The 15,603-nt window shown below is 37.9% G+C and overlaps 3 protein-coding genes across 6 annotated transcripts; 1 reads left to right on the forward strand and 2 right to left on the reverse strand.

The window, feature by feature from the left end:
* Positions 1 to 68: 68 nt before the first annotated feature.
* Positions 69 to 10,125, reverse strand: cd247 (CD247 molecule). The gene is made up of 8 exons (XM_027009779.2): positions 9,862 to 10,125; positions 2,291 to 2,388; positions 1,839 to 1,883; positions 1,682 to 1,756; positions 1,423 to 1,452; positions 1,183 to 1,236; positions 965 to 988; positions 69 to 851 (listed from the first exon to the last, which is right to left on the reverse strand). The coding sequence occupies exons 1-8, from the start codon at positions 9,923 to 9,925 to the stop codon at positions 783 to 785; spliced, it is 459 nt and encodes a 152-aa protein (XP_026865580.1). The 5' UTR covers positions 9,926 to 10,125; the 3' UTR covers positions 69 to 782.
* Positions 3,109 to 15,494, forward strand: LOC113576955 (late histone H2A.2.2). 3 transcript variants are annotated; one of them, XM_035535054.1, is made up of 2 exons: positions 3,109 to 3,115; positions 14,798 to 15,494. In XM_035535054.1, exon 2 carries the CDS (start codon positions 14,807 to 14,809, stop codon positions 15,227 to 15,229), a length of 423 nt encoding a protein of 140 aa, XP_035390947.1. In that variant the 5' UTR covers positions 3,109 to 3,115; positions 14,798 to 14,806; the 3' UTR covers positions 15,230 to 15,494. The 3 variants fall into 3 exon arrangements, with proteins under 3 accessions (XP_035390947.1, XP_026865154.2, XP_026865162.2); XM_027009353.2 differs by lacking the exon at positions 3,109 to 3,115 and adding an exon at positions 14,253 to 14,665 and having other exon boundaries at positions 14,793 to 15,494; XM_027009361.2 differs by lacking the exon at positions 3,109 to 3,115 and adding an exon at positions 14,253 to 14,665.
* On the reverse strand, positions 10,584 to 14,196 carry creg1 (cellular repressor of E1A-stimulated genes 1). Of its 2 annotated transcripts, XM_027009341.2 has the most exons (4): positions 13,862 to 14,195; positions 12,368 to 12,487; positions 11,613 to 11,811; positions 10,584 to 11,138 (listed from the first exon to the last, which is right to left on the reverse strand). In XM_027009341.2, coding segments are annotated over exons 1-4 (594 nt in total). In that variant the 5' UTR covers positions 14,135 to 14,195; the 3' UTR covers positions 10,584 to 11,136. The 2 variants fall into 2 exon arrangements, with proteins under 2 accessions (XP_026865142.2, XP_035390946.1); XM_035535053.1 differs by having other exon boundaries at positions 10,584 to 11,811; positions 13,862 to 14,196.
* Positions 15,495 to 15,603: the final 109 nt, after the last annotated feature.

Genomic DNA, 15,603 nt, shown 5'->3' on the forward strand with positions numbered 1-15,603 from the left:
TGAGTGTAAAAGGCACAATAATTGCAAGCCACTCTAATTATGCCTAAAGCACAGAGGGATATATTTTTTTTTATACATTATGAAAAATAAAGCAGTTTCACATCAAATGTACAGAAATTCTCAGTATATCAGCATCACTTACAAAAAAAAGAAATCTGTAAAAGCCAAATAAGTCATTCCTTGCCTGATCCTCATCACAGCACAGTAGCTGATTGGTGTGTGCACACACTACGGCTAGAGCTAAATGGAAACCTTTTCATGCCCTCCTTTGTTGGTGCTCATACATTGGTTTTGCTAGATATGTTGTCATATGGGTTGCCATAGACCACATGAAACCAGAACAGCGCCGCCCCTGACATTCTGCTACATGAGCTGTAAGAAGCTGTTCTACTCAAGCATGTATTGGTATACATATTTTTTTCTGTTTTCAACATTTAAGTACAGTTGCAAAGTTGCTTAAAATTCGTTTTGAAGTTGATCTGTTAAAAACATTACTGAATTAGATAAGTTGAAAAAAATGCTTTGAGGGGCAGTTTAGAATTCTAACATCAGTCGATTTCTTCCACATGGTAGTAGACATTCTCATCTTTGTTGTCCATACATTACCAGAAGTCTCAAATCAACTCAATACAACTGAACGGACAAAGCTAAATGGTGTTTTCGAAGTAACAGTAAATTGGGGATTGATTTATTATACAGGTAAGTAAGAGACTCCACATTCTTCAGCAGTGAAACTTGGAATGCAAGATTGAACTTGTTACAAATGAACACTGCTTAACATGTTAGCGACGTGGAGGCAGAGGTTGCATGTGCAGAGAATCGTAGGTGTCCTTAGAAGCAGAACTCAGACCCTGGGGTAGACAGCGAAAAAAAATTATATTCATTATTAAGCCATATTTTGTTTTAAATATAATTTTTCCTGTTCCAATAAAAGTGGGATAGTGAGAACATGGCATTTGCTCACCTGGTACACCTGATCCTGTCGACGCTGTGGAGAGCAATAAAATGCCCGTTACTCTAAATATGTTTTCCCAAACACCCTGTTGGAAATGTCTGTCTGCATATTCTAAATCCCCAACTTTCTAAACTCTCAGTTTCAGCAAACCATTCCACAGTCATTCTAGTATTATGGGCATTAAACAATTCAACTAATGTTCAGAAAATTTGAGAAATCAAACGTACATCCTTCTTAACTTGGATCTCTCTGTATGGGTCCTCTGGCTTTTTCTGCAGAGGCTGTAAATGAAAACGTTAACACATTAATAAGGTTTTCAGTTAAACCTGTGTGAAATGTGTTTATGTAGTAGCCAATACCAGGAAATCTTTTTTTGTTTGTTTTTCCTCCCTCCCCCCCTCACATTCTCGCAACTGTCTCACAATTAGAAAAGGTTACGGTAATGAACTGTTGAGAGGGGTCCTTACCGTGTATGTGTCCTCTTGCGGTCTGCGACGCTGTATGTAGTAACACAGAGTGAATATCAACATAGTTGGATTCTTCAGTTAGAAATTGGTACTAAAATTCAGTTTGACTGTCACATGCATTATATATATATATATATATATATATATATATATATATATATATATATACACACACACACACACACACTCTGATGTTGGATAGCAAAATGGCATTCAGGTTAACCGTTCAATCAGTGAAAAACTATTTCAACCCACTCACCCCATGGGCACGTCCACCTTCAGCATCTCTCTGTCTCAATCTGTCATAAGTGATTTGGTTTCCCTCTCTTAGTACCTTAAAAATTATATAAAATATGATTAACGGCTTGCAATGAACACAGCAGTTAGTCTGATGTCTAGGAGTGGAAAATACTTACCTGATAGTCAGAATCATCCAGACTTTTAGTTTTTGGCTTCCTGTACTGGTAAAAAAAAACAAAAATACTCAAATGTAGGTAATTTGTTTTATTCTATATTAATCTAATTTAGCTCCTGTAGCTTAATGTCTGGATTTGTTTTTTTGAGTATCAGTCAAAGGCTTCTGACTTGTCCATAAATAATAAGGCTACTGACCAAGTCAAATAACAACTTTTGCAATCTATAGATCTACTAACAAAAATATTTTGGAAATGTGCATAGTCTCACTGACATAAGAAAACAAAGATGCTAATGTAGGTGTTAGCCTAACATCTTCCACTATTGTTTTAAATTTTCAGTGAAACTGGAAAAGAAAAATCAGTGTGTCAGATGAATATTTGAAAATGTTAGAAAGCTGTTCTAAGGTGTATATTTTTGAAAAGAATATATTGGTAAAGGAGTGTGAACTCACTCTCTCCCGCAGAAACAGGCCCGTGATTATGATGCCATAGCTTAAGAGGAACACATCTAGGATGTAGCAGAATTTGGGGTCGTAGAGAAAGTTCCCCTCTGTGAGAAAGAGCAATCACACAAGTTTTCAATAATCATGATATTTTACTCTCTCAATTGCATAAACTAAAACTGTTAAACATTATATATTCATATATGAAGAACTTTTGTTGTGTGGGTGTGTTATACAACAAACTAGAAATTCTGACTATAAAACTACAAATTAATTCTCCATGAGTATTTTGGAATGTGATTTTGTAATTCAAGGTTAAATGCAGTTAATAATAAACCCTGTGGAGGCCCCTAGGCAGTCGAAATCTAATTATCTCCTAATACGATTTTTTTAATCCACTGTCACAGGGCCTCTAAAAGAGGCGGGGCCCATAGACCAGTGCCTACACTGCCTGTTTTGTAAACTGGCACGCGTTAAGTGTATGACTGTATGCAAGAATATATGTGATAGAATTAGTTTTGTTTGTTTTGCTTTTTATCTGTGGGCAAACACTTAAAATATTCCTCCTCGAAATTAAACAAGATAATTTTTTCTTTACTCCTTATTTCTTAAATATCAACATGGAATAGGAGCTGCTTTCAAACAGACAGTAAACATAATTAAATCCATTAATGTATACACAATATACCCATGAAATGTGGCACAACCTGACTCACACACAGGCAAGGTTCAAGCATGTGTAAGTGGTGTGTAAGATCCACCAACTCTTTTGCGGTTGGTGAGACTCACAGTTTCTAGTTCAGTGGTTTCCTCAGCTGCATCGCTCTCTCCGAGGTAAGCTGGTGTAACTGACTGTGTGTGTGTATGTGTGTGTGTGTGTGTGTGTTTGAGAGACAGAGAGAGAGGGTAGGAAGGAGGAGGAAGGCTCATGTGGGACATATTTACAACATACACCTACGCTCACATGAAGGTGAATTTTTGAAGATAGCAGTGTCACACGATGCAGAGCATAAAAAGGGTCTTCAAAAGGTGTGACTTACTGCTCATGCACAGATAACAATCTTGTGAAGTTATTAAGATGATTTGTCTAGGTCTGTGTTGTTGTTGTTGTTGCTGCTACCACAGTAAATATATATAGTCTCTTTTTCCACAGCAGTGTCATTGGAAAAAGTTGTAACCTGTGACGTCTTAGATGTTTGTTTTGTGTTTTATCGATTTTTTTATTTATTAATTTATGTAATTTTTACATTTTGTGTGTGAGAGGTCCCTACCTTTTAGTTGTATATAAGTGTATAATCATACATTTATTCTTTGTCTGAACAAACACATGGAAAATATGGAAAATACGTAAAGCAGGCTGGAATGACTATATGCATTTGTGCATTGAGGATTCCAGAGTCTGCTTCCTCATTCTGTCTTGTCCCTATCACACAAACCTACCATCAGCTTCCTTAAAACGTCCCTAAAGATCCATTTTCAGATCTGATTACATCTGGGTATCCAACAACCATAATTTATTTGTGATTTAATTACAGAGGAGAATGAATAAGGAAGATTCAAGAATGAGATACAGAATTTGGTCCAGTCTACATTTAAGCGTATTTTATGATATTAATGGTACTTGTGAACATTACATCTTTTTTACACACCTGCCACTACATTAAATAGTTCTCCCAAAAATAACAGCTACATAAAACGATACGGTAGTTGCTTCCAGTTAGCAACATTTGCATTGTTGGAGAAAGTATTCAGGATACAAAGGAGTTTCTTTAGCAGCATCTTGAAAGAGCCAAACTGACTGTGCCATCATAGACAATTGATGTCAGGTATACGCAAGTCTGCTCTTAAAGATCTATCTCCCTCCAGAGTTCAGATCCCTATTCCTGTGCTCCTGGCTGCATAAGATGCTTGTGAGGACTCTGCATTGGACTGAGTGTGTTATATTAGAGTAGGAAGGCTGCAGGGCACAACAAGCTGTGTGCTCAGATGCTTTTTCAGAGACACAAGCCACAGTCTAGTTCTTCTATGGCAATCGTAGTCAGAGCTATGTATATTATGCAATGCAGCAACACGATTACCAAACCACACCTTGATGTCAGATATCTTCTTTCATGTGAGCAGCCCTACTCCCACTTTTCTGACCTGATCTATGAAGGTGCACCACTGGCGTGTCTGTGGTTTCACCCTTATCTGTCCTTGTCCATGAAGAGCTGATTCCTTCTGTGACAGGTCTGGCAATGTTGCACTGAACTGATAAGCTTCCTCACCGTCCACCCTGATAGACTATCATGCGGCCACATGTGGCATGCACGGAAGGGTTCCAGAATGCAGGCCATCACCTGTGTCTTAGTTTGGTTGTTTAAACATACCTTGTGATCGTTACATGTAATGTCACTGACAGGTCCACATGATCATTAGCTGTAGGTGCACTTTTGACTGACTTGCTGTGTTTTGCATCGCTTTGCTTGGGATGGCTCTGTCTGTATAGGTTGTGGTCAAGATTATACCTTCCTTTCAACCAACCACAGTGGTCTACTGGTGTGGTTAACTTAACCTTTTTCAAGAAGCCTTAAGAGCAAATAATGCTTATACGTCTAAACTTGTTAAACCCACGTAGGGGAACAGAAAAACAGTGGCATACAATACTGAATGACAGCTATTACTGTAGGGTATATTGTACTTTCATTGTTTATTGTACTTAATGTTGTGTGTTATAGAGCTTATGTGTTTTGCACTTCTAGGCATCAGTATTGATTCCTGTATTTCAACAGTATTCTAGTTCAATGGTATCTTATACTCTAACCTACTGTACTGGCTAGGACGCTGGCTATGGGTAAATGACAAAGCACTTTTGTTAGTCGCTCTGGATAAGAGCATCTGCCAAATGCCGTAAATGTAAATGAAAATGTATAAGAATTTCATTATTAAGGGGTACTACTGAAATTAGATACTTTATAATAAATAATTTTGTGGGTTATCTGTAAGAATAATTTAATAAGAAAATATAACTTTTTTATGTCAACCTTAAAATGTTGCGTTTTCACGTGATTGGAATTTTAAATGGTCACTAATTATCAGCACTTCAGTTTAAGTTAAAAAGATTTAAAGGGTTTCAATAATTAACTGCACCTGTTAAAGTTCTTGTGCCAAGATTCAGCCTCATAAACCTCACTGGTGTCAGAATGCTTTTGTTGTAGGATGTTGAATGCCCCACCAGAAGCAAATACCATGTCGCAATAACATTTTTTAAATGATTTTATTACTTTTGAGAGACCATCTTAACGTACGACAAAAAGTAACATAAACAACTTTAGAAAACAGCTTTAAAAGGAAATGCTTTTAGACTGCCATACTGGCTCAAGGCTCTTTACTTGTGCATTCACAGTAGTTTCTTCTCACTGTCAGAGCTACTGAGATGCTGAGGTAGAGGAGCGAGATGGGAGCATGTATGAGGAAACCACCATAATGTCATTTTATGTGAGCTTTCTCATTTGGTGAGGCTACTTTAGATAGGTCTCCTATCAGACACAGGAAGCTCAGTGGCTTTCACGTTCATGTTCATCATCTTCATATGTGCCTTTACCACATGTACAAAGACAATTTTGAAACATTTGGTTATTGTTATGCATGTAATTAGCTAAGTTAATTTAAGTTTTGCATATTTAGACTATTAGTTTAACATATTTAGACCATTATTCCAATTTGTTGGATTTTGATCATATTTGGATGGTTAGTTTTATTAAAATGTGTGTGTAAAATGAAAAATTACCATTTTTGTTCTTTTGTCATTTTTGTTCTTTTGAACAGTGCACTTTGCAACTTTAAAACCCATATATTTGTGAAAAATAACCAGAATCAAGAATAATATGAAATCTGATGAGGTCTGTCCAAGAGGTGTGACCTTTGGTATGAAGACTTTTTCTCCTTCTTATATCTGTTTCTGAGACATTGATCATCATACTGTTGGAATTTTAACATAAACTGAGGGTGATTTATAGAAAATGAAAATTGAATGATGTCATTGACTGTAAACTGACATTGCAACACCCACAGATCAAAAATGACATTTTCCTAAATATAGGAAACTTAGAAAGATATTAATAGAAAGACAGCTCTGTCGTGTAATTGGCACAGAGGATGAGTACATGAAGGAAATTATGCAAGTCACACTGGTATTGCTATTTTACACTGTATTTTAAATGATCTACAAGTACAAAAAAACAGCATTTAAAATGATATAGGATATAAATACATCACTAATAGGGCATCTGACTTTCTTTTATCTTCAGAGTCGCTACTGTCATATTTGGCATTCTGTTTTACATATGAAAAAAATATTAAGCCAGTAATATTTATTGCAGAATGGATTAATCACATTCACATCGCCATTCTGCTAGACCTTTCTTTGAGTATCTTAAAACCCTTTCTGCTGCGGAAAAAAAAGTGGCCAAAGACATATCAAGCTTTCGTCCACCCATCTATCTCTGTGACTATACTGAAATGGTTTGTACCACTGGATTTTGTAACTGATAGCAATGGATTCATGATTATCAGTTTTAATGCTAATGCTACGAATTAAGTTGATCACTTAAATTGAAAACTTAAAGTAGATCCTGTGATTGTTTTTAGGCCATCAAGAAAGATTTTTAATCGCTCTCCCCTCTTCCTCATGTGTATTTCTTTAAACATTATCGGGTTGCCATATTATGTCAAGGACATCTACACACATCATTTGTGTTGCTAGCAGGACCTTTGTAGGGTTAATCTTAAAGGTAAGCAATGTGCATTCATTTTCTGGGGTTTTTGTGTTTCGTTATTTTTATTAAGGAGTAGTCATTTCAGATGGCAAACCCTTGTTGATCTGATGTTTCCATTACTATGTTGATCATCTACCAAAAATATTTGCAAGCAAAAATCTATTATCGGAAAACTACTGGAAAAAAAAAAAAAAACCAGCTATGCATTACGCGTGTAATTTATCTTACCCTGTCTCTCTCTCTTTCTTTCTTTCTTTCTTTCTCTGTCTGTGTGTGTGTGTGTGTGTGTGTGTGTGTGTGTGTGTGTGTGTGTTTGTGTGTGTGTGTGTGTTGAAAATAAACATTGACTGGAAACATGTCTTATAATTCTGACAGAGGTGCATACCTTTTCAAACCCCTGTAGAAACATGATTCCCATATTTGTGATTGACCTTTTCTTTTAAGATAGCAGTAACACCAGCTCAATACATGTTTTATTCATGGTTGCAGATGGAAAAAGAGCCCTCCTACAGAGTTCCTCTGTGAGTAAGGACAGTAGAGGTCTTGTCTTAAGGCTAATCCACGACCAGCTTCTTCTACCCAAAGCCTATCCTGCACCATTTATGAGAAACCTCAAGACTGGCCTCAGATCAGGTGGAAAGTGTCACTTAGCGGGCTTTCTCTGGACACAGCAACACAAATAGTCCCAACAGTGATGCAGTTTGAAGCAGAGAGCACGGATGACTGTGACTAAAGATTCCAAAGCTTTTGTTTCTTATTATGCTACTGTGGTTTATAATTGGGGAGCTTCATGGTTTGCAAAAGCACTGCATCACTGTGTCACAATTTCTGTAGTTTTAGTTAGCCGTTCAAAGAGTTTGCTATGTGCGAAAGAATGCTAGGACCCATTTGGTTAAATTGGGTTCAGTGTAATTTTCTCATATTCATTTTATTTGTTTACGTTTTATTTTTTGCATGAAAGTAATCCTGAACAAATAGCCATTCAAAACTTCAATATGCGCTACCAACCATCATCAAGTACATATATAGCCAAATTCATGTTTAGACCTGCAACATAGGTGTAGATGTTTGTATTGCTGCATCTGTTTAATCTACTCTGTACACATTTTGCTAGAATATAAAATGTGTTTTGTGGTTCTGTTCTGTGACCTTCCAGACAAAAACGAAAGGATTTTTAGAATGTCATATAAGAAATGAAATAGGTTCTCTCTTTTTTTTGACTTGGCATTCTCTGAAAGTGGGCAATAGCTTAAAGCAGCTATTGACACATGTAAACACCTCTCAGTCCCCTGAAGTTCTTGTAAATTTACATTTAGCTGACGCTTTTTATCCAAAGCGACTTACAATTATGATTGAGTACAACTTGAGCAACTGAGGGTTAAGGGCCTTGCTCAGGGGCCCAACGGTGGCAACTTGGCAGTGGTGGGGCTTGAACAAGCAACCTTCCAATTACAAGTCATGGACCTAACCACTGAGCTACTCCTACTCTTCTAGTATTAATCTGTATATGAACAAATACATTTCAATTAGAAAGGGGAGTTGTGCATTTTCAGAAAGAACATTTTGACCATGCCACTGTGTCAGTGAGTCTAACTGTCAATGATACTGATAATAATAATAATAATAATAATAATAATAATAATAACAACTTTAGTGTTATTATTACACAATCACAATAAAGTACTATTTGTAGATTTACACATCCATTTTAGAGACAAGGTACTTTGGCATGAGACATAATGTTACACATTAACCAATTAAGGCAATCATTAAAAAAGTGTAATAATCTGTATTACTTGTGCAAGTTTAAGAAAGACACTGAGAAAAGTTTGAGAATATGTATACAGATTTAGTGCTGCTCCTAAGCAGTCAGGGCTGAAAATAAAACTGAATGTATATAACTGATGGGTCTTATTGGGGGAGCGAAAACATAAAATCCCTTCAACATGAATCTTAGTTGAATTATCTATTCAAAATATTTAATTTTCAGTTTACACAAGTTCATAATGCACAATAATTATGTTGTTAAGATCAGTAAACGTATTACATTTTGTGGCGTTCATAAAAATTGCATACCTAATCTACGTTTGACTATTTTACACCCAAAAGATGATTGTTTATATACAAAAAGCAACAACACTCCAAAGATTGAGATTTGAAACAGCTGGAGTTGTCAGACACAGTAATCATTGCAATGTACTTCGCAAAAAAATTAAATAAAATAAAAAGATATTGTAGGGTTTAATCAATTCATTTTGAATGTATTTCCCTATTAGATGCAAAATTCTAAATAGGTTGTTAGAGGAAAAGAAAGAAAACAATTTCAAGATAACCTCCAGAAATTCAAACACAAGTGCATATCCATTCATAAACAACACAAGATGTCTTAATTTGGCCATCAGAAAGAGTCAAGGCCCTCACAAACTACTTGACAAGGCTCTAATTGCTTTTACACGCAAAACCAACCAAAAAAAAGAAGCAAATGCATTCAAGTATAGGTTTAAACATGACGGTGTTGAGAGGTTTCATCTCTGTCCTAATTATTGACATGAAAAAAGAACACATTTGTCCATTTTCTTGATTTTTTAGATCAAATTGGATAATCTTTTTTTAAACGTTCAACAGACACCAGCTGAATTTCAACAAAGATGGCTGTCTTGAGCGTCACAGTAAAGGAGCCCATTAACCCTGCTTCTATTTCTTTTCTGCACTTTTTAATAAATCTCATACTGAGGAAAGGTAAAACTAAATAACAATTTAGATAAAACCAAAAGGAAGCAAATTTTTTTTTTACCAGTGGCAATAGCAAACAAAAGGTCTTACCTGCTGAGACTAGAGAAATCTGAGTGATCAGTAGCACTAACACGCAGGCCTTTTGAAGCCTCATGCTTCCGAGTCAGATATCCCCACTACAGTCAATGTCTGCACTAGTTGTCCAGAACAGTATTTTTAGCATGAACAGTCCTACCACGGATAGTCCAAAATTAGATGTTTAGGTGCTCAGGTGCAGGGGAGCGATGGCGAATAACTTCTGTACTCTGTTGTGTGGTAAGCTTCGGTGACGTGACAGCCTCTTTGAAGCTCTGAGCTCCGTCTAGTGACAGGAAGTGGCTCCTCTGAGCTCCACCTGGTAATGCAGATGCCCCCCCCCCACCCCACCCCACCCCCACCTCCACACGACATGGCTGCCTAAAGGTTTGTGGCCTGCTTTCTGAGCCCCTCCTGTGCTGTTGTGAGATGGCACTGGAAGGGAGGGTAGCCGACATTGTGAGCAACAAGGGTCACGAGAAGAGCAAAGCAGCTGAGGGGTCTCCCTACGCAGCCTTCACACCTTTAAACCTTTTCCTTTTGTAGAGTTTAAAAAGCTTACTCCACTTTCATTGCCTGTGAACTACACTATGTGAAAATATGGTAAAGGTATGGTGCAGCACAGAGCAGCGACCCACGACAGTGAACTTTTACTCATCGCCACCAACAAAATGGCTTCTCCGTGCTGATTAAAGGCGTATAATACATGTAAAAGAAAACAAAACAAAACACGACAGTGTGGTTTATCTGAATCAGTTAAAACTTTATTCCAATACACCTGCTGTCCCAGTCTGACAAACATTTTCACTCTAACACTTTTTTAAACAAAAATACATGTGAGAATCTGTAAGAAAACCAGAGTCACTGAATGAAACAGACGTTGCTAGATCTATAAACACCAAATGAGGCATAATGCAAAGTCTTGCTAGAAAAAGAATCACATACAAAATGCAAAAAATTGATCACAGGTCAACTTATCCAGTTGAACAAACATATTAGGATTAAGGCCAACCATGTTAGCCCTATACGTGTACAAATACGTATCAAATTCTTGCTAAAGTTGGAATTGCATTAAATTGCATTGTTTAAAAATATATATGCATATAAAACATATGTATAAAAATACCATTTGCTCATGTACTTCACAGAGCCTTCAGTAAAATGCAAGTACATTACTCAAACTGAAAAAAGCACACATTTAACCAAATACTGTGCCCTTAATGGGAGCCACTTCTGAAAAGACCCACTGATCTATTGAAGTCTTCTTAATCAGGACTGCTGAACAACAAGTCCTAGTTAAAAAAAAGAAGTTGGGTTTAACATGTAGACACAAAACTGTGAAATGAAACATTACAAATGTAATAAGAATATTTTAATTATATCGACCATCTGTAGATATGAGCAAGCAGTGGAGTATATATGGGGTGTTGCAATAAAGACAAGATTGAAATGACTGGCGTTTAGGCAGAATACATACTATATTATGTCTGGTTGAGAGAAATATTGTCAAATTTTGCTAACTCATGATTATTTTGCAATACTGGTGTAATACCATACTGTAGTGACCAGTGGCATAAATAAAAGGATGATGTAAATAAAAGCTTTGGTAGTGACAAGCCCTTCACACTGGGTATGTATAAAATCAAGGTTACACTGCCAGCATGGAGACCTCTCTTTTTAAAGCATAAACAATTTCAGTGTAGCTGATCTGCCACTAGGATGTCCAAGTGGACAACAAATCCTTTCAATAACAGGAATTCACTTACAATGGTGCTTCTTATATGGAGTAGCCTTATAATAGTCCTCAGGCGACACCATCTTCACACCGCCAAAGTAGTCCAGCACCCAAACCTGGGTGATGTTCATTTTAGCAAAGAACCAGTTGTGGTCCACTGGCCAGTCACTCATCTCAGGATGCCTACTGAAGAGCACTTTCTTTGCTACATCAGCCTCTGTCCCGTTCACCTAAACACAATACAGATGGAGTTCTGGTAGGTGACAATCACACAACCCATCTGGATTTTAAAAACATATGGAATCTTGATCCTAACCAGTTTTGTGGATTTTGTTTTAAAAAAAAAAAGTTTTTAAACCACTTCAGTAAATGCAGGCTTGCTGGTGTTCATGTGGTGTCATTTTCATGTTGCAATTAATCTACAGCCTTACTTTACAGATATGTACTTAATAACTTTGAATTTGTTGCTTGTACAGGAAGTAACTTTGCAATGCCCGTTAATATGAATCACTACTCTAACCTGTGATAAAATACACTACAGATATTATAAATGAATAGGAAAGAAAAGTATAATCAGAGACTCAAGAGCATTAGTATTAACCCTTGTGGTCGTCACTTTGATGTGAGACATCAGAATGTCTAGAGGTCCTGGGAAAGCTTGTAAAAAGTGCAACAGTATCTTTGGCAACCCTAAAAGCAGGACAGCAATGTAAGAGCTGGTTTCGAATTATGGCTGTTTAAAAACTGGGTATGTTTTCCTTCTCTTTTTTTTTTTTTTTTTTTTACCTCTTCCACGGAGCCAGAAAGGATGATATGTGCACACAGGGGGCTCTGTGGGTCATAGCCACGATGCTTACAGAAGGGAGTCTGGGCCAGCGACACAGACATGGAGGCCTGGGGATTCACCTGTGGAACACACATTCTGACTTGTTGTGGAGTCCTTTTCAGCACTTCACAATAATGCACAATAACACTGTTTCAAAGACTATATAGAATGACTTCAATTAGACCCAGGAGTCATTTGCAGCCTGTTGGCTCTTCAATCGCCTAATCCCAAATGGCACCTAAGCCTCTTGGTACTCCTCAAAGTCTCACATATCGCAGTTGCTTGATGCTGCCTGCTGTTTTGACTGTAGCGCTTGCCCTACTTATTAGCTAATAATAAATTAACAGCATTTAATGCATTAAACTCGCATTTAAATATTTTCTTTTCTGCCATTAAACTCAGAGTGCCTGACAAAATCATGCACTCGAGTGGTCCTGTATTGCACGGAATGTTTTATAATAGACCGTTTCTGAGCCCGCATCATTGATGTCCTCGCTAAAGGTCGCGTATACCTTTGATTGTCGTAATGAAAAGTGGGGCACCCTACAACCTCGCATTCCTTGCGTGCACACGCATTTGTGGACTGCAGGACCGCGAGTTCGCCATTTTGCAGTGGGCTTATGTTTTATATATCACAGGAGCAGGAAAAAGCTTATACTGCACTTATATTGCACACAAGACTTTAATTAACCACCACAGCAACCCGATTTCCCAAAAAGTCGTTTAGTGTTAATGGAATATTACCTTAACTCTTAATTACATCACAAAATATATTGGCTTAGTAATTAACCCATTAATTGGTTAATTATTATTTTTAACAAACATTTTAATGAACCTAATACATATTACAATCCTCTTACGGGGTTTTTTTTTTGGGGGGGGGGGGGCAGCCGCACTACTACACAAAGTTAAAGTAACAAATGCTAAAAGCTGTTTATGTCAGCGGGTAACGTGAATTACGTGCCGGTTGCTCTGGTAACGCGAGCGCAGATAATACCAGTTAAGGGGAAAAATCCGCTGCGTCATGGTCACCGCCTAATTTAGCCAACTCATTTAGCTAACTCAGCTTGTACAAAAGACGGTATGCACTATATATTTTATGTTTACATAGAACTCTGAAATGTGGCTGGCAGTCCACATACTTGTGGGTCTTTGTGTGGTGGTCACAACGGCCAATGTACTTTTCGCCAATCTTTCTGAATAAATCGTGGGCTTTGTTAGAAATGGCATTCTGCTAGAGGATTAGTTTCTAATCATTTCCTTCACGCGATACAGTGGTGTGAACAGTCTGACTATCTTGTATCAAACATTTAGATTTCTACAAAAAAAAAAAGAAGTATGGAATCGTTTTACTTCATTTCATGCGACTGCCGTCTTGCTGAAGCACTGCCTACATTATCGTATCTAACTGTCTAGCTCTGTTCCTTTGATAATACGATGCTTTGTGTCCTCACCTGTAAATCCTGCACGGAGATCTCCATACGTGTAAGGTACATGTATGGAGTTCCCGTCCCGTAGCCCACTGGCCCGTCGCTGATTGCGAAAGCGTTTGAGAAGGGCTGTCCTTTCACCGGGTCATGCGTGGAGATCGTGGCCATCGAGGCCCAGTCACACTGGTTAATGACAAACCGTGCCATCCTCGCCACCTCTTCGTGTGGAGGGATTCTGAACTGGTTTGCTGAAATGGCCATAAAGACCAAACATAGTACGAACTCCGTTACCGTCATGCCAAAATTGTACTGCACGCGTCACGCAAAGCTAATGTTGTGTACACGGCGGTCATATGACTAGTTGTCACGTGACTCGGTGACCTGCCATCCACTTTCAATGCAATAACGTGACAGCAGCGTTTGCGTTGTGCATGTCTTGCGGACTTCTACAAAAAGCACAGCAAACGTTTCCGCAGAATGTTTTACACATCGACAAATTTGTGCAGATTATATGGAACACATGGCATATATGTTTAAAGAAGAAAAATAAATAAAACAACTTAATTGTAAATGTCATTTACATTTTTATTGTTTTTTTATTTAAATGTGTAATTCGGCCTAAATTCAAAGTCTTAAGTTAATTTAGCTGATGCATTTTAAAAGTCTCCTGCCACTAGCTTTAATTAACTATTCTCGTCCAACTGCTGAACTAAAGTGATTGCTCAGGTGAATTTCATTATAAATTAACAATATAAAACATTCTCGGCCGTCTATCAACTTTATGTGGTTTGCTAAACAGCCCCGGTACAGCTCAACTACTACTGAAAGGTAACCCACACTCTGAATTTATACATTGTTCAGTGTGGTTAACGGTTATGTCTTTAGCGCTAGTTTCTAACTCGTGATGCTGTTGCAAAACTCACTAAACACTAATTTTATGTTATATTAATGTTAGTACAGATTTGCATCATGTCTGGACGTGGAAAGAAAACCATCGCAGCTGCCAAGACCAAGTTGCCTGTGTCTCGTTCAGTCAGGGCAGGTCTTCAGTTTCCAGTTGGTCGTATCGCACGCCTCCTGAGAAAGGGCAACTATGCCCACAGGATCGGTAACGGAGCAGCTGTGTACCTTACAGCCGTTCTGGAGTACCTATGCGCAGAGGTCCTGGAACTGGCGGGAAACGCGAGCAGGGACAACAAAAAGCTTCGCATCGCTCCCAGACACATCCAGCTGGCTGTAAGGAACGACGACGAGCTGAACACGCTTCTAGGTGGAGTCACAATTTCTGAAGGAGGTGTTCTTCCAAACATCCAGGCCCAACTACTCCCGAAGAAAACCAAGACTCTGCGTGAAGCCAACAGTAGCAAAGACATCCAATCTCAAGAGTTTTAAAGTTATTTTGAATATCTGCACTTTTTTTAAAAACACAAATTAAAGCGTTGAGTAGTGTATTTTTGGCTTATGACTGGTCACTAGGGCAGGCTTACCACTGAAGCCTGTCTTAAACTTTGTACTGGAGTTCGCATGTTTTGATCCTTGAACTATGAATTTCCTCCCCGAGGAAAGCGTTTTGTCTTCATCGAGGCCCCGGATCCCTCCGCAGAACTTGTCTTTACTGAATTAAAGCCCCACGACGAGTCGTACCACTGCGCTCTTTGACTTCTGACTTAATATCCCTTACAGAAAAACTTTTCATAATCAACTCAAGGGCATCCTACTATATACCCACTTTCTACGTGCGTTTGTATTTGACATTAACTTAGACA

This window comes from Electrophorus electricus, chromosome 16 (genome assembly GCF_013358815.1).
Source record: "Electrophorus electricus isolate fEleEle1 chromosome 16, fEleEle1.pri, whole genome shotgun sequence".
NCBI lineage: Eukaryota > Metazoa > Chordata > Actinopteri > Gymnotiformes > Gymnotidae > Electrophorus > Electrophorus electricus.

What these genes read in the sequence shown, in the direction of transcription:
- cd247 (XM_027009779.2), bottom strand. Translation starts at nt 9,925, where the DNA reads ATGAGGCTTCAAAAGGCCTGCGTGTTAGTGCTACTGATCACTCAGATT. An exon ending in AGATCCAAGTTAAGAAGGAT is followed by an intron (nt 989 to 1,182) that starts GTACGTTTGATT and finishes TGCTCTCCACAG; the next exon opens with CGTCGACAGGATCAGGTGTA. An exon ending in GACAGGATCAGGTGTACCAG is followed by an intron (nt 852 to 964) that starts GTGAGCAAATGC and finishes TGTCTACCCCAG; the next exon opens with GGTCTGAGTTCTGCTTCTAA.
- creg1 (XM_035535053.1), bottom strand. Translation starts at nt 14,134, where the DNA reads ATGACGGTAACGGAGTTCGTACTATGTTTGGTCTTTATGGCCATTTCA. An exon ending in TCTCCGTGCAGGATTTACAG is followed by an intron (nt 12,488 to 13,861) that starts GTGAGGACACAA and finishes TGTGTTCCACAG; the next exon opens with GTGAATCCCCAGGCCTCCAT. An exon ending in TTTCTGGCTCCGTGGAAGAG is followed by an intron (nt 11,812 to 12,367) that starts GTAAAAAAAAAA and finishes TATTGTGTTTAG; the next exon opens with GTGAACGGGACAGAGGCTGA.
- LOC113576955 (XM_035535054.1), top strand. Translation starts at nt 14,807, where the DNA reads ATGTCTGGACGTGGAAAGAAAACCATCGCAGCTGCCAAGACCAAGTTG.